Here is a 23,082-nt window from a genome sequence, read left to right as displayed (position 1 = left end):
TTTACTGAATTGGACTGTAGGAAATTTCTGGAAAAAGTAGTTTTCTTCAAACACAATTGCCTGAGGTCTCTGGACTCTCCTTATTTATATAAACAAGTTCACTGTTAAAAGAAATGTAACGGCCATCTCTTAGGCCTAGAAGTAAACAAGGAGATTTCAAGCAGGAACAGAACAACATCAGCTAAGATATATATGCATTTCAATATCAACACAGCAGTGAGGCTGTGCGTGCTTATTAAAAAGCCTAAAGCCAGCAGAGGAAGCCCCAGCATCCCTGGAGATGAAGCACTGAAACACAGGCAAACAGTTGCCCAAGAGATGGTGAGGCCCGACAATGAACTCAGGAGCTGGGGGTGGAAAAGCCCAAGGCTGGAGAAGGGAGGACAGTAAGCCGGCCTGTGTCTGAAACACTCTCCCAGACTAGAGGCAAGTTGCTGCTCCCTATGTTTGACAAAACCAAAAGGCAGAGTCTAAATCCAAGGGTGGTGGCCACTGAGATCAAATAAGTGCACAATCATTCATTGGCTGCCCAGCCTTTCCTTCCACTTCTCAACATCTTCCAGTGAGGAGGCTGGCTCTCCTGAATCCCTCAGAGGGCTTCTCCATGGATATGATTCCTGAGGGCCTCGCCCCTCTCTTGGAAGGGGAGAGAAGACTATTATCAGAGGGCCCCAGGGACCAGAGGGCACTCTTTGGAGTAGAGCAGCCCAAAAACGCACAGCCTGTGCCCTTGGTGTGCCACCTCTGAGTAAAGGGTGGGGAGTCAGCCCAGTGCAAGTCAGATGGATGTATATGGCCAAGGCATGTTTCCCAATTAGGGGGAAAAAATATCAGTTACAGATTCATTTAATTTTGGCAAATGTAGCCTCAGAAATCTTTGATAAATTCTTCATCCTCAAGTTTCAATATTAATGGCAGGTTCAACTACTAAAGGCTATTCTTTAATGTGAAAGTAGGTGCGGGCCCTATTAACAGAGCTGGGGCCCATTCAGCCAGGTAACAGCAAGAGAAGTGTGGCACTCACAATAATGGGGATGGTGTTGGCTCGGGACAGGATTTGTTTGACCAGCCGGTACCTGTCATACAGTGGCTTCATAACCTGACGTTCACTCTTGGTTACCTGAAAAGCAAGAATAAGACCGGTGAGAAGCCAACTCTTGGCATCATGCTACCAGCTTCCCATGCACGGTCTGCATGTGGAGAAAAAAAAGATGATTCAAATGAAATCTACCATTCTTACAAAATTTATTTAGCTGATAACGTTATTTAGTTGATGAATATTTAAAATATCCAATGCAGCTGCAGATCATTGGGAATAGTGGCATCAACAATATTGTTTTTCCTAAATCAAAACTATGATCATTATTCCCTGCTTGAAATACCCCAAAGCTCAGAGGTCCTAGATCATTTACTATTTTTCCAGGGAAGAAGAAAACATCTATTTTTGTTATAATACTTATTTTGTCATTCTGTAAATAATTTTTTGGAGGGCCTCCCAGGTAGCGCAAGGGGTGAAGCACCGCACTATGAAGCAATCCGCAGCTTCTGCAGCACGAGTTTGATCCCGGGGCAGCCAGGGAGCAACCCACATGGTGCAGCAGACCTCTCCTGTCTTGCCTGCTGCTCCCCTCAGCAGTGAACTTTGGTCAATCTGCCTGTTCTGTTCCCCACTCTGTCTCTGGTGAATCCTCTCACCCCCACATCTTTGGCCTGTGCCCCAGCTCCTCTATGCATAAATAAATAAATCCTCAAAAAAATAATTTTTTTTACATGTCTCACTCCATGAAACTGTTGTGTCTTTAAGGACAAGTACTGATGAATACTAGGTATTCACGGACTATTCTATCTGCTATAGAATACACTGATTAACTCATCTCTGTATCTCTAAAATTTGGCAGAGGGGGGCCTCCCTGGTGGCGCAAGTGGTTAAGCACTGCACTATGAAGCAATCTGCAGCCTCTGCAGCACGAATTCTATGTGCGGCCAGTCAGGGAGAAACCCACATGGTGCAACAGACCTCTCCTGTCTCACCTGCTGCTCCCCTCAGCAGTGTATTTCAGTCAGTCTGCCTACTCTTTTTCCCACTTTGTCTCTGGTGGATCCTCTCGCTGCCCACATCTCTGGTCTGTACCCCAGCTCTTATATGCATAAATAAATAAATCTTTAAAAAAAATTTGGCTGAGGGTTTAAAAATGTTTAAAATAAGTTCTAGCACACCTCTGTTTATTGCATTACTATTCACAATAGCCAATATATAGAAACAACACAAATTCCCATCAACAGATGAATGGATACAAAAGGTGTGGCATATATACAAAATGGAATATTATTCAGCCATGAGAAAGGAGGATATCCTGTCGTTTGCAGCAATATGGATGGACCCTAAGTACACTGTGCTAAAAGAGTCAGACAGAGAAAGACATGCTGTATGACATCATTCACATGTGGTATATAAAAAAACAAATCAAACCTGTAAAAAAATCCACCAGACTAAAATGGTTGTTACCATAGGGGTGATGGGGAGATACGATTGATGATACTTAAGGGTACAAACTTGTTTGTAATGAGTACCAAAGCAGTCATAGAGTTCATAAACAGCTGAATATAGATAATAATATAGTACGACAGGTATGTAACATGATAAAGATGACTGCAAGAACAACTATATCATAATACATAAATGTAATACCTTAAATTTATACAATGTGACACATCAGATTTATGCAATTAAAAAATAAAGGACTGATTCTAAAGGTGAAAGGGAGGAATCAAGCTCAAGTCCCTCCAACAGTACTTGTAGCCCTTTTCCATTTACTGCTTCTCCTCTTCTCCATCACCTCAAGTTTTAGCGATAAATCAAGTCTGTGATTTTGATAGAGTCCTTTTAAATCAGAATCTGCTGTCAGCAGAAACCCATGCACAACGACCACCTACTTTTTTCCAAAAAAAAAAAACTACCAAAAAACCCAACACAAAAAAATGGGGTTGGAAAAAAAAAAAACTCTGGGAGTACATGTATTTTTCTTTTGAGAAGAATGTTGCCTAAATGGTATTTACAGTCCAGGGTCCATGGCAACACCAGAGCTCTAAGAATGAAAAGTCCACTGTGATTGGCCAGATATCAAATGACCTCTGCTTTCCCTCAGGAGGTTGGAGCATCATGTTCCAGATAGAGGCAGAAAGTCCGACCTGGGATCAGGAATAAATGACACTTCAACTTCCTAGAGCATTTGTTCCCCGTCCAATGAGATACTAGAATTTGGACCCAAAAAGCTGTTCATTATCTGAAAGAGTGATAAAAGAGAGGGAAATGACAAGGCAGAATCAACAACTAATATTCCACATTCGTCATGATAAGAGTGCTAAAATGCACAGTCTTTCACCTGACCCAATCATTTAATAAGAAGTAGGCCTCAGAGAGCAGAACATGTAATGATAACAGAAGCGAAAACTGTTCTTTATTGTGCACCCCCTGCTGCCAAGCCACCTGACCCTACTTCCTCAGTGTCAGGCATCCTACAGGTAACATGTGTGGAATGTCATTCAGTTTCCATGGCAACCCATAAAAGACATCTATTATACAGACCAGAACGAGGCACCAATAAGTCACAGAGTTAGTCTTTGTAGGGCGGCGTTCTGAATCTAGGGCAGCAATCCGAAGACTCAGAGTGTGTGCACGTTGCCACAGTCCCGGCAAAATGGGGGATTCTGTGTTCCATTCAGGCTGATAAATACTGTGGCACACAAGCCCCTCCACAGGTCCTGAATAAGACTAACTAGACTGCTGCCAAGAGCTCTCCAGGCTCCAGGGAGTCCTTACAAGAGTCTACTGATGCCCTAATCTGAATAGATACAATGAAAAGGAGAAACTTTAAAGAAGGAAAAAAATCACAACTTCCACCTCCTCCACCAAGGCTGGGGGCAGCAGCCCTACAGTGGAGAAAGGGCTTCTCTCTACTAGAAGCTCAGTTCTACCTCTACCAGTTTGAATAGTTTCACAATGCATTTGATCTCCAGTACATTTACTATCTGGTTCAATGCCTTTAAAAAATCCAAAACAAAACTTGGCTTGAAACATGACCATTATCCGGGGTGCCAGTATTTTTCCACTTCAGGGACAAGCCAGCAAAATCAATCATCATCAGTCCAACTTTTTTTTTTTTTTTCTGAACCTAAACCTGGTAAGTTCAGAACCAAAATGTCACAAAGGACACATTTACAGATTGTTTACTGGGCACATGCTATGTGTTCAGTTTTGTGATAGTTGCTCAGGATTAGGGTCGTCATCAGGTGAATAAAACCCAGAATCCCTGCCCTCACAGACCTTATTGTCCAGTGAATTATTCTGGAAGTTTCTTCATTTAAAAAAACCCCATATTTTATTTATTTAATTTTTATATCCAAAAGGGCAGGTTTATTATAAAGAGGGAAGGAAGAGTAAAGGACGCTGTGAAGGCAGAAAGAGCTGCCCCCGTTAGGCACAGGCTTGTTAAAAGAGAGACCTGCATGGCCACAGGCAGCAGCCTTGGCAGGAGAGCTGCCTCTGCTGGTCTGCAAAGGGTGAAGGTTGGCAATTGGGAGCACCTACGTAGGCACAGATGGGCAGGTGAGTTGCTCAAAAACCACATTTTAGATAAAAGGACTATCTGTACTGTATGCCAATGTTGAGACTGGAAAAGAGACCTCAGCCTCTGACTATATGAAGAGCCATTCTGCGAACATGGATTTCAAGCTTTATACCCACTCGTAAGATTTGTCCTGTTGGATTCCTGAAAACAGTGACCAGAAGGTCACTAGGAGTAACTGACAGGATGCCTCATTATAGGAGCTCGAAGGAGGAAAGCTAAAACCTGTCTGGCTACTGTTCCTCCTAGGACTTACAACAAACATTCGCTAAATATTTCCTGTTGTTATGAAACAGCAAAGCCATAATTTGGATTCCTCACACTTTTGATTCTAAACGGCAGCTGGAACTTCTCTACAAATACTCAGTGCAACTGCACTGGGTATAAATTTTAGGGAAGAACATTCCAAATTCAATGCCTTTTTTGACGACAAAGAATGACTAGACCCAGGGACAGCTTATGGAGGCAGACCCAGGACAGGGCAGTCTCCTCACTCTAGGCTTCTGTGCACCATCCTATACCTTCTCCTCCACATCCCCCTTAAAGAAGACGCTAGTGACTAAATTCCGGTTGCAAACAAATTTTAATTTGGATTTCCATTAAATTGAACACCTTCTGTGTAGTTCAACTCTCATAGATTGATGCCTTAAAAAGCTTAGTTATGGTAACCATATATAGTATTCTAAACATCAGAGAAGCTTATTTGCAAAATACTGAACATAGAAAATGATTTTTAAAGCCAGGTTATTTACTCCAATCAGATAACTGAGCCCATTTACATACCGGCCGTCCATGAATACTTTCGTAATATAACAGAGCTTTTTGCATTGCGACTTTCTCATTAGCAATCTGGTCTTTGGTCATATCCTGCATATACACAAAGATAGAGAAATGGAAGACGGGAAAACATTTGTAAGCATTTCAACTTCTTTATTTAGTTAAATTTCCTAAAGTAAAATTACAAAGAATTCTGATATATCAGTTCTTCCTGGCTAGAGCCAAAGCTTACTTTGGAATGACTTCTTCTGACCTTCTTTCTAGAAATATGGGTAGAACTGCAGAATCATCATCATCACCTACTTACATCTCCCAGCTGGCAGCAAAGGAAAGTTGAACACTGGGGTAAGTGAGGCCGAGGACACTGGGGCTCAGCATGGTGGTCCCTGCAATGCCCACAGTGACAGCTCACACACACCCAAAGGCTTGTCTAGAATCCTTCTCGCTCAGACAGCTACCAAGCCAACTATGAAGCTAAAATAAAGCTCATTCTGAAATCTGTGCAATAGGATTTTCTGCTTTTAATTTGTGGTCCAAACCCAAAGTACCTGCAGTTCAAATACTTGGCAGTTCCCGCTTCTCTAGACAAGTAAAGATGGGGAAGATGAGGGTGTGGGAGGCTTAGAAAGGTTTCACTCCATTGCCCTCTCCACTGGAACCCATGTGACATGGCCTAGGTTTCGGTACCATGTTGACTGCAAAGGTTTAGGATTAGCAGTGAGCCTGGGACCTTGACAGAATCATCACACCTTAATGTCCTCAGGACGGCCGGCTTCTGCCCGCTTTTCCTGAAGCTTCCTCTGGATAGATTCCAGTGTGGCTTCAACGCTCGGCTTTATGGCTTTATCGACCAACTCTAGCTTCTTTTCATCTTCTTTCTCAAGTTGGGAACCAAAACTCTTGGGGAGTGTGTTGCTTCGCTGTCGCATCCTGGGGATTAGGTCCTCCTCAGATATCTTTAGTTTTGACTCTAGTTGAGAAGATTTGCGGGTTGAGAGATTATTTGAGAATTGATATCTGCTGAACTCAAATTGCTTTTCTGAGGTGTTAATAACTGCTTAGCCCATCTTTTTGCCAAAAGTATCTAATTATAATATTAGCTGAAATCCCTAGGTTGTTATGCAAAATCTGAGATAATAACAGTGTCTGGATTTTCTGGAATGTTTCCCTAACCCTGATTCCTGAGAACGCTGGAACTATGTAACATCCATGCTTCAGCCACACCAGTCTGCTTGTTGTTCTTGGAATGTGGCAGATGTTTTCCTATTCTTGTTCCTCGGTGTTTAAAAGTGATCTAACATCCAGCCACTAGCCACCTTTTCCGCATGACTTATAAACCTCATTTTGGAATTGTTTTGTATTCTATGTACATGTTGAGATGAATCTGTGTCCTGAGACACAGCAAGCTCTGAGAGACAGTGACTACATACTTTTCAGATTCATCTTTGTGTCTATGTCTCCTCTAACACCACAGCCAATGAAACCTTGGGATAAACATACAGTTAGGTGCTGAATTACAAACATCATCTTTCTATTAGTGATTCAGTGACAAATGCTACAGAATTTCACCTTAGTTGATCTGGGTGGCCCTGTGATTGAGACCATGGGAAGACATAAAGTTTCACCCTGTATATGGAGAAAACTAAGCAGCAGCTTCCAGGAACTTATTTTTCTTGGACTCTTTTAGCAGTGGCATCTCGCATGAGGGGAGATTATGGATTTTTGCACCTGACTTGTTTTACAGAAACCATAGTGCAGAACTTCACCTACCTTTAAGCTGTTTCCGGAATTTGGCAAGGTCATTGGTCCATTTCAGGACCTCGGGATTGGCAGCTTTGTCACTGTGAGAAGGCTAAGACAAGGAAATCTGGAGTAAATGTTTTGGAAAAAGAATAGTTTGCGGATCAATTTGTTTTAAACAGAAAGGAAAGTTGAGTCACCAGAACAAGAAATGAATCAAATGAATCATGATCAATCAGAAAAAACTTCACAAGTGTAATTCCATTATCCCTTTATACCCTGGTTATTTTTGAAGCTTCGAAAAATTCTTTGGGGGGCAACATTCTACATATGTATGAGTATGGACTTGTATGTGGTCCATAGCCCTATCTCCATTATTTGTAAGACTTAGCATTTCAGGTTAACAGACTAGAAAGCATAAGGGTTTATGTTTTACACTGCAACTATCATGAAAAATGCTTTTTGCCACTCTTGTAAGAAATACTAAGGAGAGAGCAGAGAGTAGAATGAGGTCAATACTAAGAAAATTTTCGAAAGTGATCATGAGTTTTAGTTAAATGGAAGATTTTATTTAATGACTTGCGATTACTGTTCAGTGATAAATTTATAAAATGCACATGAAAGCATTAAATTTTATTTATTTATTTATATTTCAAAAAGATTTATTATTTTTATTTAATTATTTTTACAAGCACTGGGTACAGCTGGAAGCGCGGGAGGGTGAGAGAATCCACCAGAGCCAGAGCGGGGAGCAGAGCAGGCAGAAGGACCAAAGTACACTGCTGAGGGGAGCAGCGGGCGGCAGGAGAGGTCTGCGCGCCATGTGGGACCCTCCTTCCGTGGCCGGGGAGCAGCCGGGGATCAAACCAGAGATGGAGAGGCTGCGGGCAGCTTCGTAACCCGGTGCTCAACCACTGCGCCACTGGGGAGGCCCTCAATTTTATTTTTAAGGATACACTTCTGCAAGAAAAAATACCAGTGCATGTTTTCAGTTTATCAAGGTTTACTCTCCGGTCATTATTGTCTTTTAGTTTTGAGAATCTCTAGAAATCTCCCTTAACTTTTCACTTCTCTGAGTCATTGATTTGCTGGCATGTTGGGGAGGAAAAGAATGGAGACAGCCTGGGATGGGCACTCACCCTATACTTGCGCTCTTCTTCAAATCTGTCTTCAAATTTTCGGATCTTCTTTTTAAGGCTCTGAATCCTTCGAGTGAGCTGGGCGGGTGTCAAGTCCTCCTGCTCATCTTCGTAGGACCCCAGAGAAGAGCTCCGCCTCCTGTTAGGGGTACAACTGGGGTGAACTCCCCTATGAGTGGTCACTACTGGAGGAGCTTGGGGATGAGGAAAGCAGCAGGGAGGGAGGGGCTGGTAGCCTCTTGAATAAATGAAAGGTGACTGCCAGCTCACTTTGTGACTGAGTTCTGCATGTCCCACCTGTTAAATAGGTCTAATTTTCTGAACTGTGGAATTTCAGCAAAGGCTGAAATTGAAATAGGTGCTGCAGTTCCTCAAAGTTAAATTTGAGAAAGCTTGGGAAAGGAGCGTCTATTGGAAATTTACTAAGCAATATTACAGTTCAACTGCAATACAACAGGATGTGTTCCAGGATGGGAGCGTTCAAACATGTTCCTCCACAGACTTCCATCTGAATTAGAAAAATAATCACTAGCCATCAGTCCCATTCCAACCCTTTCCAATTTTACAGGCTGATGCATATGCTTATCAGTGACCCACAGAAACATACCTCATGAAAGAATGGGAATTGGGGGGCGAAGGGGGGACTTCCGTGTCATCCAGGTATTGCCTACTCTGCCCGTAAGCATAGAAGCGAGGAGAGAGCATGGGGTCGCTGTCTTCATCCAGAAGCTGATGGATCAGGAGCCCAGCCTGGGGGGAGAGGCGCGCCTCGTCAGAGTCCACGTTCTCCTGCTGCCACGAGGATAAAGTGGTGGTGGGCTCTGGAAAAGAGTGTGGGAAAGGGTCAAAATTGTTCTGGGTGCTTTAGGTGGCAGTGATTGAGGTGGCACTGAATGGTTTCTCATTTTAGAGTTAAGGCTAGGGTGCATGCTCTGACTGGAATCACTAACATATCAGGCAGTCATCATCTAACCTTCATTTCCATCCTCATTTGCTTTCAAAAGAGAATGTGTTAGGTCTGGACTGGGAAACAGCTTTGAAGGAGAGCTAATACTGTATGCTTCCAATTTCTCTACAGATCACTGACAATTTTTCCACCCTGAGGACATCATTGAAAAGAGAAGCAAAGGGGCCTCCCTGGTGGCACAAGGGGTTAAGCACAGCACTGTGAAGCAATCCACAGCCTCTGCAGCATGAGTGCAATCCCTAGCCAGCCAGGGAGCTACCCACATGGCAAAACAGACCTCTCCTGTCTCACCCACCGCTCCCCTCAGCAGTGTTTCAGTCAGTCTACCTTTTCTGCTCCCTACTATGTCTCTGGTGAATCCTCTCACCCCTGCACCTCTGGCCTGTGCCCCAGCTCCAGTGTGCATACATAAACAAATCTTTAAAAAATAATAAAAAATAGAGAAGCAAGTATGCCAGAGAAATATCTGGCATCATGGCTATCCATCCTTCACTGAAACAGCTGAGGGATCACAGTAACTGAGAGAGTCCACTTATGTAGGAGTTTGCAGCTGAGCTGAGGTCATCTAGTGAGCTATTTCTTGTGCTGCTTAGTGTGTCGGGATTAGCACGTTTAAAAGGTGCATGCTTTGCATTTAAAACCAGAGGTTGCTTAAAACTACAGTTTAAGTAAGATGCTAGTGTAAGTAAGTTAAAAACAAAAAAGAATGCTTACAAGAACCAAATCGGTATAAATTATTTTAGGCTATCTTCAAGAACAAAACATATTCAGCATAAAATCATGATTTATCATTTTGGGGGTACACAGGGCGATATTTCTATTTACTGCAAGGCCAATCTCAATATATTCCCTTCCTCATCAAAAAAAAAAAAAAATCCTACCAAATTTTAAAGATAGCCCTCAAATGATGAAGAGTATTTTGTTCATAATACTCTTTGCATTAAAAAATAATTTTTTTAAAAAAAAGTTTAAAAAAGCCCCTCAAGCAGCAAAAAAAAAAAGTTACCTTATAAGTATATACTAAAGGATTTATACAAAACTAGAAAGTTGGCCATGACCTTAAATTGTGGCATACCTAAAGTCTGAATAAGGGAACATTTTCTCTTTTGGCTATCAAACTATAAAATCTATAAAATTATCTACAAAATGAGTGCTTACTCAGTATTTTATTTAACAAAATCATATTATAATCATAGACTTTAAGAGTTGGTTGTAATTTCCCATATCATCTCATCTGGTGATTTCTTATCCCTGGCTGCACATTTAGGACACAGGGAGATATAAATAACTCCTAATGAACAGGTGCTCACACCATCCAATTAAGCAGAATTTTTAGGTGATAGTTCAGATATGCAAGACACACACACACACACACACTCACTCCTCACTCTTAAAATTTGTCCAAGTGATCCTTAATGCAGTCAGATTTGAGGCCCACTAATTAAACCCAACAGATTACTGATAAAGAAACTGAAACCCAGTGAAGTGAAGACCAAATACCTAATCAATGACAAGAGCTGAGACTAGAAACTAAATCTCTTGACTTAGGGACAATGCTTCTATTTAGAATGTGCCAAGTGCTCAGCAGCAAGATGACTCTGAAATGTTTCAAAACCCCACAGTGCAGGAGAGATAAGTACATTAATTAAAAAAAAAAAATTAACTTCATGTGGAATGTGACCCATAGGTCCTTAAAAGAGAACCAAGTTAGCTGGGGACACAGATGATAAATATTTTGAAAAATGAAAAATGAAAGCTGTGTTAAAGACAGAGTCTTGCTTCGAGAATTTCAAAGAGTGGCAGAGAATATGTGGGTAGATCAATTTGGCTGAAGCTGGAGGTGAACAAAGTTGCTTCATCATGTGTTAGAGCTCTCAGCTGGCTTCTCTCAAGTGGCAGGGCTCAGATATGAGAGTCCAGAGCTGCCAACATAAAAGAGAAAATGAATTGAGATGTGAGCAAAGAAGAGAGGGTGAGTGGAAAGCAGTCCCTAGAAAAATAATGAGCATGTAGTATTTGAAGGTGAAACTATTGAACGGATCAGATTGCATCTTCTATGTCATATTTCATAAGAGAGCAATTTTCTGTAAAGACTAATGTCAGTGGAGTGAGGACAGAGAAATGGTTAAGAAAGCCTGAAGAGTAATGCAGCTGGCACTAACCTCACAGCGGCAAACGAGCAAAAAATGTCACAGGGAGGACAAGCTGGCTCGTTGGGGACAGAGGGCATCAGTCAAACAGTGTGATGTTGATATTGGCATATGGGTGTGCTGGCTTATTTGACATTTCTACTCATCAAAGCTTAGTTTGAATCCTGTAATTTGTCTACATCGGGCAGAATGTTTCTTTAAAAATGTTACAAAAATCTTTATCTGTTATGTAGTCTCTGTATACACAAAATTGCAAAAGAGTGTGTATCTATGACCATTAACCAACATGTCTCCATTACAAGTTACACCGTGACCCTTAATTAGCTATGACATACTAATCATGGCCATACTAATCATGGAATTGCATTGAAGTTCATTGATGCTTTTAAGTTAACATGGACCATTGTTAACACAGTCCCGTTTTGTGGTTCCATTCTCGACCAATTGCTTCATGATAAGGTAGCCACATGCGCCATTCTTCTAGTGGTATATATGAAATACAGCTGAGGAAATTCAAGCTTACAAATGACATTTTCTCTTAAAATCTATAATTAGTGTGAATGAATTCACTTCTTTAAAAATGAGAATTGTAAATCACTAAGAATTTTACCGTAACAAATAAGAAGGCATGTTTCATCATCAGACTGCATGTGAAACTGAAGAGAAATTTCTCACCTTGCAACATGAAACGCTTGTCTTATTTCTCACTCCTTTATCGCACTTTCTTTTTATTCTACACAGTGCTATAATTTAAGGCTCCTATTCAAAAGAGTTATAACATTACATTTAATACACAGTTTAATGTATCTAAATAATCAATAGAACTAACAATTTTTCTGTTTTTTTCCCAATGGCCTAAAAATGGAAAGTTATCTTCTGTTTTGATAATTGCCTAGATATATGAAGTAATTTTTGCCCTTAAAATGCTCCTTCAAACTTGATTTCACCAGGATAAATCTAATAGAGTATCTTAGTGTTTAAATTTCAGTACTTCCACAAATAGTATCCCCAAATCAATATGACTTGGACGATCAGGAACATTTTAATTATGCAACTCTGAAGGGAATTAATAACAAAAAAGTACACTTGACTTGTGTTTCATTTAACTCTGGACTGTACAAACTCTAATAATAATGTCATGCAGATAAATAAAAAAAAGTGTCCTAATACACAGACACACGCAATTCATATTCACACACACACAATTCACACTCCCAAGCCTACTGAAGTATATTTTTTTCATGTGCATACATAAGCTATATAAAAGCATATCTGAAGGAAAATATACTTCACTATATATATACATACATAATGATAAAGGTGGTGTTATCTATTGTCAAAAAGCACAATGAGACCGAACCTATATTCACTTTAACAAGGATTCTATTCTACGCAGCTTATGGAGTATTTAATAATTTAATCTCTCTTTTGTTTTTGTGATAGGATATGCCTCAGAAGTCAGAGAACATGGTTTCTGTATGGGAGCATACACCACAGAGGCTAGGCCCGGCAGGCTGCTCACTGAGCATGGCCTCACCTGATAATTAGGATTCTGCTAAATGAGAGAGCATGAACTATGGCGGGGACAAGGGAATGAACAGGCACACCAGCAGGAGGGGCTTACACTATATTACATGATGACGTGGACAGTAGTGATGGAGACTTATAGCTGGATATTGGTCCCTATGGTTTTGGTAACTACCTACTTCTAGCTATTTATTTCCATTTAGTTATTTTGTGGTAACTTGTAATTCATGCTCCCAGTTTAAATGAGTACGAAGTTTATTTCTTACTGGAAAGCCGCCATTTTGTTGGTTTCTTCATGAAGCTATAAAATAAGGTAACGTTTTAGTGACTGGATTTATTGCTCTCATCTATAGTAAAAATTCAGTTATTTCACTATTCTTATAACTATATAGCAATTACCATGTAACTTGGAAATTTAAAATATATAATAAAAATAATCACTGAAAGCATAATCATGATTAAAACAGCATTGAAATGATAAGCAAGTTGAGTGACAAATGCAGTAAATGGAACAAAACATTAAAGCAGATCATTTCCTAAATTATTTGGATACCACAATTCAAATTCTCCAGTCTTTTGTGATGTATTTTTCACCCAGTAAGCTTTTTTTTTTTTAAATTCCATCTATTTTCCCAATACAAAGTAAAATATTGGTTGGGTCCTTCATATTGATCTCAAAAAAAGTTGTTTATATTAAGAAATGAAATAGTTTTAAAGAAACTATAAATTAGCTTTCAGCAACGCGAGTGAATTTTCAGCTTTATATTAGCTTCTTTTAGTATGGCGGAAGAGGTTATTAATTTATGATTAACCAAGTTAAAAAAATCAAAGTGAGTCACTTTCGGGAGGAGTGAGACTCTATCTACTCCATAATTGAATTAATCACTGGATAGTAAATCAGCAAGTGACCAATTTGAATTCTACCAAAAATCCTAGCTTTTATTTAGAGCTTATGTTAATGACATGGAGAGATCATGGAATTGAAACACATGGTGTTTATTACGGCTACTGCTTTTTCTCTTTTATTTTGGTAACAGTGGCTACCATGGGACTTTTGAGGGGGAGTGTGTGTTACTTTTAATATTTGAATTAAAAACACACCTGAAAAGAACAGCCAAACAGTATCCAGGGAATGTATCACTTAAATGAAAACAAAACAAAAATCCTGCATTTTTAAATTTAGTGAATGTACTATGAGCTGGAAAGAGCTGACAAAATATCAGTTTCACAGCCTACTTATATGAAAAAAATAGAATATATTTCTTACTTTAAAGAGGGAGATTAGAATAAAACACAGCTTGTTTTTGAAAAGCTTCACTTGCTCAGGATGGGAGGTGCACAAGGGGTCACTAGTTTTCACACTGTGGGCATTTTAGACAATATTTTGGCCCTTCATCTAAAATTATTATCATAATGAGTACTTTTTTGGTTAAAAAAGGGGGACCAGAAGACAACAAATTTCATGGGCTTTTGAAAAGGACTGTTTTTCATAGTTGTGACTCTGCTGTCATTGTGTTAGGTTGTGCAGTTTGTGCACACACACTGCCCACGGGCAGAGCAGCATTTATTTTGGATCCACTTTGATATATGTTTGGATACACATGTGGATAATAAGAGCAGTTTGGGGAAACTACTGCAATATCCTTCCTGAAATTAATTTTTTTATGTTTTCATAAGTTAATTTCCAATATTTTGAAAAAGTTTTTGCTAAAATCTCTGGAAAAACCAATTTAAAACAGTACTGCAGTTGCACCCCCCGCCCCTTCTCTTTCTTCCTGCCGGCTTTTAATAAGAAGCACTTTTATTCAATGTTCTCTTTGATAAGCACATCCCTTATGTTTGTTAACCTGGATTTAAAAAAAAAAACTATCCATAAAAACAAGCATAGAAGCATAGCAATCCAATACATCTTAAAAAATGGGAAAGAGATTTAATGAAGTCAGTAGATGGTTGGCATGTAGTAGTGGAAAGATCATTATACTGAAAAATAAAATCCTAAATGCAAAGCAATTCCTGATTCCTCTGCTTGGTACAACTAAAAGGCAAATGCATTATATATCAGCACTTCTGGTGAGTTTAAAAGAATAAAAAATAAAAAAAAACACTGCAAGGTGACACTTGATAAAGGCAAGCACATTTTCATCCTGAGATTGAAATTACTCTTGGCAACATTTTAATGTGTCACATTCCTAAACCAGGAAAGGATTTCTGGTCATTTAGAAACACAGATACTTCTGCATGCACATAGTATTCTCACACATACATCCCCACAGTTACATGCCTCCCATTAAATCATCAGAGAGCAGATGACCCTACCTTCCCAGCTCTTCTCTTCACACAATGCAGTCAGGTCTAGCTGGGGCATGTCAGAGACAAAGCTCTCCTGCTGGTCATCAGCTTCTTGAGACTTCTGCAGTTTGGCATCGGGTATGCTGGGAAGATCCTGGATCTTCATGGTGGGGCTCTGCAATAACAGCACAGTGTCCCCAAATAACCACTGCTCACCAAAAACGAAAAATATCTGCAGTAATACCACTCCTGGATGGAACAGCTGCTGATACACCCAGCACAGAAACCAAAACCATCATTTGATGCCCCCTGGATACTAGCTGGTCGCTTGCATGCAAAAAGCGACCGTCCATCTGTGCTCCCGTAACTTTTCTTCTGTGAGAAAGACAGATGATTTCCTCAGGCTGTTCTTCCTTATAACCACAGACAGCTGACAGTCTCGGTGATTAGTGATTGGGGCTGCGAATGAGGGAAAGGAGTTTACATTTCCTTAAAGGAGTATGGCTCTCCAGATTCTAAACAATAAACAAAAAAATCAGCTACCACTGTTGCTAATGCTGTAGTAGCTCCATGGTGTCTTCTGCACACAGACCACTTCGCCCCTTAGGTAAACAGTCCTGCATGCCAGAAATGGGGGCTGTGCACACGAATGCTCCCCACGGGCTTAGATCAATCAATCGGGGCTAGCTGCACATTCCCAGATTTTCTAAGGTTGTTTTCTCCGTAGGTGTGGAGAGAGCAGACTATTTATGGAGGAGCTCTGGGTATTAAAGCATTGTTGCGCAAATTTAAACTGCACAGGGGTTTGGCGTCTCATCTCAGTTAACAGTTAGGAATACGGACTCTGGAAAGGAGCCAAAATTACACAGCGAGCAGTTCTTTTTTTTCTTTCTTTTTTAAACTACAAAGCCAAGGACTGGCAAGTCAGAAATGCATAATTTATATCATACAAATATGCAACTGTCACTGCTTTCCTACTATTCATCTATTCTGAATAGTAAGTACTCAGCCACACATGGTTATGCTGCCTGGCAGCACCTGCACCAGGCTGGGCTCTCTGGGGGATGGGAAGACCCTCTGTCAAAGGCTACTCTTTTGGCGAAATGATTTTTTTTTTTTTGGGCTGAAGAAATTGCATTAAATTACCTCTTTTTCACCTTGCTCTTTTGGCATATTGCAAACCCAATCATTGTCACTTCTCTCAAATAAAATGATAAGCATAAAGGTTTACTCACACATTTATTTTTCAAGCAGTACAAATCTGTACAAAAGGTCATCTTTGAGAATAACTGGAAAAATATTTTAGCAAATATACCATCATTAAATGACAAAACCAAAAACATCTGGAAATCATAAATGGTTCCATTAACGTATGAGAAATGTTCTTACGCTTAAAATAAAACACTACTAAGATTTCCAGCTACTTTTAATAGCTTTTCAACCCACTTTGCTATCCCCAGGGGAATAGTCAGGCTTTTTACTATTATATTTCCATGAAGTGATGCATGAGGACTGGTATTTTCTTCACATTTGGGTTGACATGAAATACCATCAATTAGTTCATGATGAGCTACTAAAGTCAGGCAGAAATGACAAGTAAATCTAGGACTTTAACACACTTTAAAAATGTTACTTGTCTACTGGGAAAGCAAAAAACAGATTATGCATTTATTCCAGAAATATTACTCGCTCCTTGATCTGAATCCTAAATGATCAAATCCTGAATGATCAAATCTGGAGCTCAGCTTTTTAAGTTACAGACAGGTCAGTCACCAAAATGTGTTTGTGTGTGTGCAGACAGGAAGTAAACATTTTCTCAATCAAGACTTAACAGCACTTCTTAGAGATGTAAAAAAGGGAAGACTATCGATGTATGATCTCAGTCCATTTCTTCCTGAGAAAGATGTCTCTAGGCACTAGTGTGGCAGTGCAGTGGAGGAATGTGGGTCTTGCTGACCGACGTCTTGGGTTTGCAGTGTGACTGACTTTTACTAGCTTACTGCTCTGGCTGAGCAGCTTCAATTCTCTGAGCCTCTATTTCTTAATCTTTAAAATGGCATTAATAGTATCAATCTTGCCATTACCACTTTCCAATATAATACCTTTAAAGATCTGTGAGAAGGCACAAAGGGCCTGGTGCATAAGAGATACAAGTGGAAGCTATTGTTCCTCTGCTTCTCAGGCACTATAGAAAGATGAGTGAAAAATGGCCACATCTCAAAATGCTAGAGATAGTTGAAGACAAGGCACAGACACTGCAATTCAAGGGCGCTGTCCTCTGGCAAAGGGCAGAGTGGAGTTTTAAAGGAATTATAAAAAATATTGCAGAGAAGAGTCACTTGTGTTTCTGCCTTGAGTCAGTAACAGCAAGTATGGTTTGGGGGCAGGCAGTGTGGGTCAGAGGGAGGGAGAGCAGAGCTGAAATCAGGCATAAAGAGCATCCTGGCAGCTGGGAGAGGAGGCGTTTTGAGGGACCAGTCCTTAAGTAGAAAGAAGGATGGCTTATGATGAGGGTGTCAGGTAAGCAGACTGACTTGAGAGGCCTCTCCAGCTGGGCTAAATTTGGATTTTATCTGTAATAGAAAATGGAAAGCCATCGGAGGCTTTAGAACAGTGATAATGGCAAAACAAGTGTTTTCCAGGCCGATGCCTTGCAGATGGGGCTGAATGAGGATGGAAAGACCCACAGAACTAAGAGCAGCTGGAATCCTTTACCGACACCAGCCACTACCCCATTCCCTGTGGGACCCGTGTTCCCTCAGGGGACTCATTATTCTGCAGTGTTTAACGGGATACACACAAATCCTGAAATGCCACAAGCATAAATGAATTTGAAATGGTGTATTTCTTACGATGGTTACATTTGTAGTAGCACCAATTTTAAAGTAAAAAAATTAAAAGGAGATATTTTTTCCTTTATTTTCTTTCTCCAAAATGTATGTATTTCATTCCTCCATCAACAGTGTTGTTTGGGGCCCCATGCTGTGCCGGGCTCAGGATATGAGGCCTGCAATTTCCCTACACTGGGTGCTGACCCTGAGTGAACAGCTTCATGTATGTTCAACAGAGCCTGAAACTGTGGATCCTGGTGTGATATGAACACATCACTTTGTGCATTAACAAACTGCCCTTCCTTCATCAGTGTTCAAATGAGGTCTGCAAGTCAGGACAGCAGGAGAGGTAGTGATTAGCACTGTGGGTAGGATGCTGGATTAGGTAACTATAAAACCCTTTTAGTCTTTTTTTTTTTTTTTAAAGATTTATTTATTTATTTATACAAGCACTGGGTACGGTCAGAAGCCCGGGATGGTGAGAGAATTCACCAGAGCCAGAGTGGGGAGCAGAACAGGCAGACAGACGGAGGACACTGCTGAGGGGAGCAGCGGGCGCAGCAGGAGAGGTCTGAGCGCCATGTGGGACCCTTGCCGGCAGCCGGGGATGGAACTGGCGCTGCAGAGGCTGCGGGCAGCTTTGCAGCCCAGCGCTCAACCGCTGCGCCACCGGGGAGGCCCTAAAACCCTTTATTCTAACGAAGAAAGTCAGCTAACATTTTTACCAGTTTTTTTCCAATAACAATATATATCATGTATTATATACATATAATAAATCTCTTATTGGTAGGTACTAGAAGTACAAAGATAAGTTTTTTTTAAATTAATTCACTCAAGGAATAATTTTGAGTACCTGCTATGTGCTAGACAGTGTTTTAGACACTGGGGAAACTTTAGTGAACAAAATAAAGTCTCTGTTCTAACTTATCTTACAGAAGAGTTTGGTTAATAAGAAAAAATTTGTCAGGGCTATGGAGAAATACGTAGCAGGATAACACGTAGGGTCTGTTATTTTTATAGTGAATGAGCAGGAAGACCTTTCCAATAAGGTAACATATAAGAAGAGACACGAAGGAAATGGGGAGTGAGCTATCTTTTGGAAGAATATTCCAGGAAGAAGAAAAGCAAGTGCAAAGGTCCTTAGGTAAGGTCATTTGTACAAACTTGAGGAGTGGCAAAGAGGTCATTGTATCTGGAGTCAAGTAGAGGACAGGTGTGCTTACAATATGCAGTGTCACAAAGGGGTATGGTTGACACTGTGGACCCCTGTTGACCTAGAGGAGCCCCTGGACTTACCTGCTGATTTTCTGCACAGCGCAGCGATCTCACCTGCATTGATGCCCACCAGCTTGCACAGCCACTGGACACGCATGGCACGGTCAGCACTCACTCACACATCCACATGCAACTCTGCCCTCTCTGCTGTGCTCTTTCAATCTGTGCCTTTCCCAATCTGGCCCTGCTGGCCTCTGACTCTGACATGGTTGCCTTGCCTGGGTTAGAAGAGTGAGCTGCTGGTGGGACCCCGGGTTTGTGTGCTGTGGGAACTAGGGCTCCTGATCAGGGGCTGTTGTAATGAAGCTTTCAGGCTCTGTATCTCTATAGTAGCATAACACTACTCTTCCTACAAATAGTATGACAATATTATAATTTAATACAAATAATTGTAATACTATACATATTAATACACTTAATATAAATAAATAGATAGTAAGTATGCTAGTAGGGGTGAGGCCCCTCACTAGGTTGTTCCACTCTCGCCCCCATAGTGCCTTTGATATATCACTGTGCTTGTCTACTCTCCTGTCCGTTACTCCTGCTAGATCATTAATGTTAAATGTCATGGATAATTTCCAATACCAAAATATTTTTGGTTTCAACTTCAATTGTTTATATGTATTATATCTATAGTTAAATCAGAGAGTAAATAAACTATTATCACAATTTTCAACTCAGAGACTTGACCTGTGACGTCATACACTAAATGCTTGTCAAAAATGTTGTGCCAAATGAAACACACTAAATATTCATATTCTCGGGCCTCCCTGGTGGCACAAGGGGTTAAGACACAACCTATGAAGCTATCTGTAGCCACTGTGCACAAGTTCGATCCCCAGCTGGAGAGCTACCCACATGGCGCAGCAGCTCTCTCCTGTCTCGCCCGCTGCTCCCCTCAGTAGTGTATTTCACTCGGTCTGCCTGTTCTGTTCCCCACTCTGTCTCTAGTGAATCCTCTCACCCCCCACACCTCTGGCCTGTACCCCAGTTCTTGTATGCATAAATAATTCTTTAAAAAATACATATTCATATTCTTAAAGAAAGGGAAGGTTTGGCTCTTAGGAGAGACAATGTGGTGTGGCTGACAGGGGACAGGCTTTAGAATTGGCAACCTAAGTTTAAATACTAGTTAGCCACAAGATCTTTTGTAAGTAAATTTATTTGTACTTTAACGTCTTTTCCCCAATATAGAAAGACTTCATAAAGTTATTGTAAAGAGTAAATGAAAAACAGTTAAAACATGTGTAAAAACAGTTAAACCAAAGTAATTGTAAAAGAAATGCTATTTCCATTTATAACCCTGCCTCTCTGCCGTATTCATTCTTTTGTCAAGTGTTTATTGAACACATTCTCTGTCCTAGGCTTACAGGAATTTGTAAGATAAGGGTTGCACGAACATGTAAGTGGTAAGTGCCATGTAGGTTACTAAGAAAACACAGGATGTCAGTGAGCAAACCCTGAGAGTGCTTACTTGCCTAGGGCCTTGGGTGACAGTCCATGCTGAGGTCACAGGGCCATTAACTACTAGACTATCGTCTAATCTTTGTTATGACTTACCCCTGCCTGACTGGGTCTCACTTTCTCTATCTCCAGATTTTATTGATCTTGCTCCTTCCCTGGCTTCAAATAGTTGGTGAATTTTGGGTCCATCCCTTCTCCCTTTCTAGGATATGAATATGTCTTTCCTGGCAGCTTACCAGAGCCAGGAATGACAATATCAGAGAATGTGCTGTAGAAGGCAGTTTGCACAGGAAAGAACCACATAGTGTTAACAGAAGAATCACGTGGAACCGTAAACATTTACTCGTTGGCACGACAATAAAAGAAAATGGACACAGATTTCTAAATTCATGTGAACAGATTTCTAAATTCAGTAGCCTTTCAAAACTGGTTAAATTGGAAGTGAATCTAAACAAATACAGCCAGGCCTCCCTGGTGGCGCAAGGGGTTAAGCACCGCACTATTAGGCAATGGCAGCCTCTGCAGCATGAGTTCGATTCCCGACCAGCCAGGGAGCTACCCACATGGCACAGCCGACCTCTCCTGTCTCGCCCACTGCTACCCTCAGCAGTGTATTTCAGTCACTCTGCCTATTCTGTTCCCTACTCTGTCTCTGGTGAATCCTCTCACCCCTCAAACTTCTGGCCTGAACCTCAGCTCTTGTATGCATAAATAATAAAAAAAATCTTAAAAAAATTAACAAATACAGCCTTAAATTTTTTCTGATTCTGATAATAAAACCAATAATAAAATCATGAAGTTTCCATGAAACACAACTGAAGTTGAAGTAATAGTCATCCATTTCATAAACATTTGGTGACAGGGATATTTCAGAACCTATCTCAAACCTCAGGACAAGCAAACGCCTGCACTTCCTTCATTGGAAAGCCTTGTCTTCTCTCCTTTCTCTATCATCTTTTTCCTTTCTTTTTATTTTGAAACAGGATAAGAAAAGAGAAATAGTCTTGATTGTTTATTGTGAACCTCTTAATTGTTATCAAAGGTATGCTTCTAAGCTCTCCTAAGCAGTGGGCTTAGAAAGTATAAAGAATGTAAAAATACCTTGAAAGAATTTACACTTCATTAACCTTGCACTTCTGACATAAAATAACCTCTCCCAGATAAATGTGATACCCTTCCATGGAGTTAATAATTCTAATCTGCTTTGCTTTTTTGATAAAGATATTAAGTATAAGGCTATAGTTTTAATATTCTAGATGTCACATAGAAGATTAAAACATTTCCATTATAGAAAATAGCTTATTAGAAGGAATAAAATGAAAATGGAAATCATAAACTCCACTATAAACAGAACTTGGAAAATCTCTATTTTCAATGGTATCTTTTAGAACCTATAAATTGCTAATATTAAAAACAATCATTTTTCTGGGTACTTCCAGTTATTAATTGAGTTTAAAAACAAACAAAACTATAAAGACTGTACTCCACATATTCAGGGAACAGCACGCTAGGCTTTCTTCTGCTGTTTCATCTCAAGGAGGGCTACTTTATTAAAAACCTATTATTATTATTATTATTAAACAGGATACTCTATTAACATATCAGCCTTTTCAAAACCTATCCCCAAAATCATATTTTAATTTCTGGCATTTTGAAATGACATTTTTAAAATTGCCAATGTGCTACCAAACAAATTTTAATACAAACAACATAATCAGTTAAAAGAGAAATGGAAAACTCTTCAATCATGTGAGAGCACACAGAATCTCTTTTTAAATAATATTAGTTACAAAATTAAAAGAGATTAAAAATACAAAGGGATAAACCCATGTTCACTTTTCAACACATGCATTCAAACAAAAATACATTTGAAACTGCAAAATGATTATTTCAAAAATAAGGTCACCCTTATGTTGTGCCTGCATTTGCATTTCAGAAGCAGACCTAGTATTATCTTTAGGTCCCATTCAGAAGCACCTTAGGCTAAAGGTCGATGTTTCTCATTCTAATGGAAATACCAGTCAAGATGAGAAAAAACCCTTTTCTCTCAGAGTTGTCCTTTGTTATCTTAAATAAATCTGAGAGTTTACAAGGCAAAATTTAAAAGACAATATTAATGATAATGAAATCTGTCTTAAGGAGAAATGAAATTGGAAGACATCATATCCACTCCTAGGGGACATGTAAATGTTGGCAATTTCATTCTGATGCTATTGGAGAGATCACATAGAATACTGGCTAAGCAGAATTTTAGGAAGGATAGCTAAAGTTTGGACTTCTTGTCTCTGAAACTTAGAA

The 23,082-nt window shown here is 40.0% G+C and overlaps 1 protein-coding gene across 1 annotated transcript in view; it reads right to left on the bottom strand.

Moving 5' to 3' along the window:
- Positions 1-23,082, bottom strand: part of FAM13A (family with sequence similarity 13 member A) — a gene marked incomplete at both ends in the record, with an annotated part of 225,394 nt that overhangs the window by 8,493 nt on the left and 193,819 nt on the right. Inside the window, 7 exon segments of the mRNA XM_084234137.1 lie at positions 1,025-1,120; positions 5,409-5,492; positions 6,152-6,372; positions 7,173-7,254; positions 8,282-8,420; positions 8,889-9,102; positions 15,242-15,389. Coding sequence (XP_084090263.1) covers positions 1,025-1,120; positions 5,409-5,492; positions 6,152-6,372; positions 7,173-7,254; positions 8,282-8,420; positions 8,889-9,102; positions 15,242-15,389 — 984 coding nt within the window.

Source organism: Talpa europaea (assembly GCF_964194135.1).
Source record: "Talpa europaea genome assembly, chromosome: 5".
In the NCBI taxonomy this organism is placed as follows: Eukaryota; Metazoa; Chordata; class Mammalia; order Eulipotyphla; family Talpidae; genus Talpa; species Talpa europaea.
Note: the sequence above shows the minus strand (reverse complement) of the source record. Positions and strands in the feature narration are given on the sequence as shown.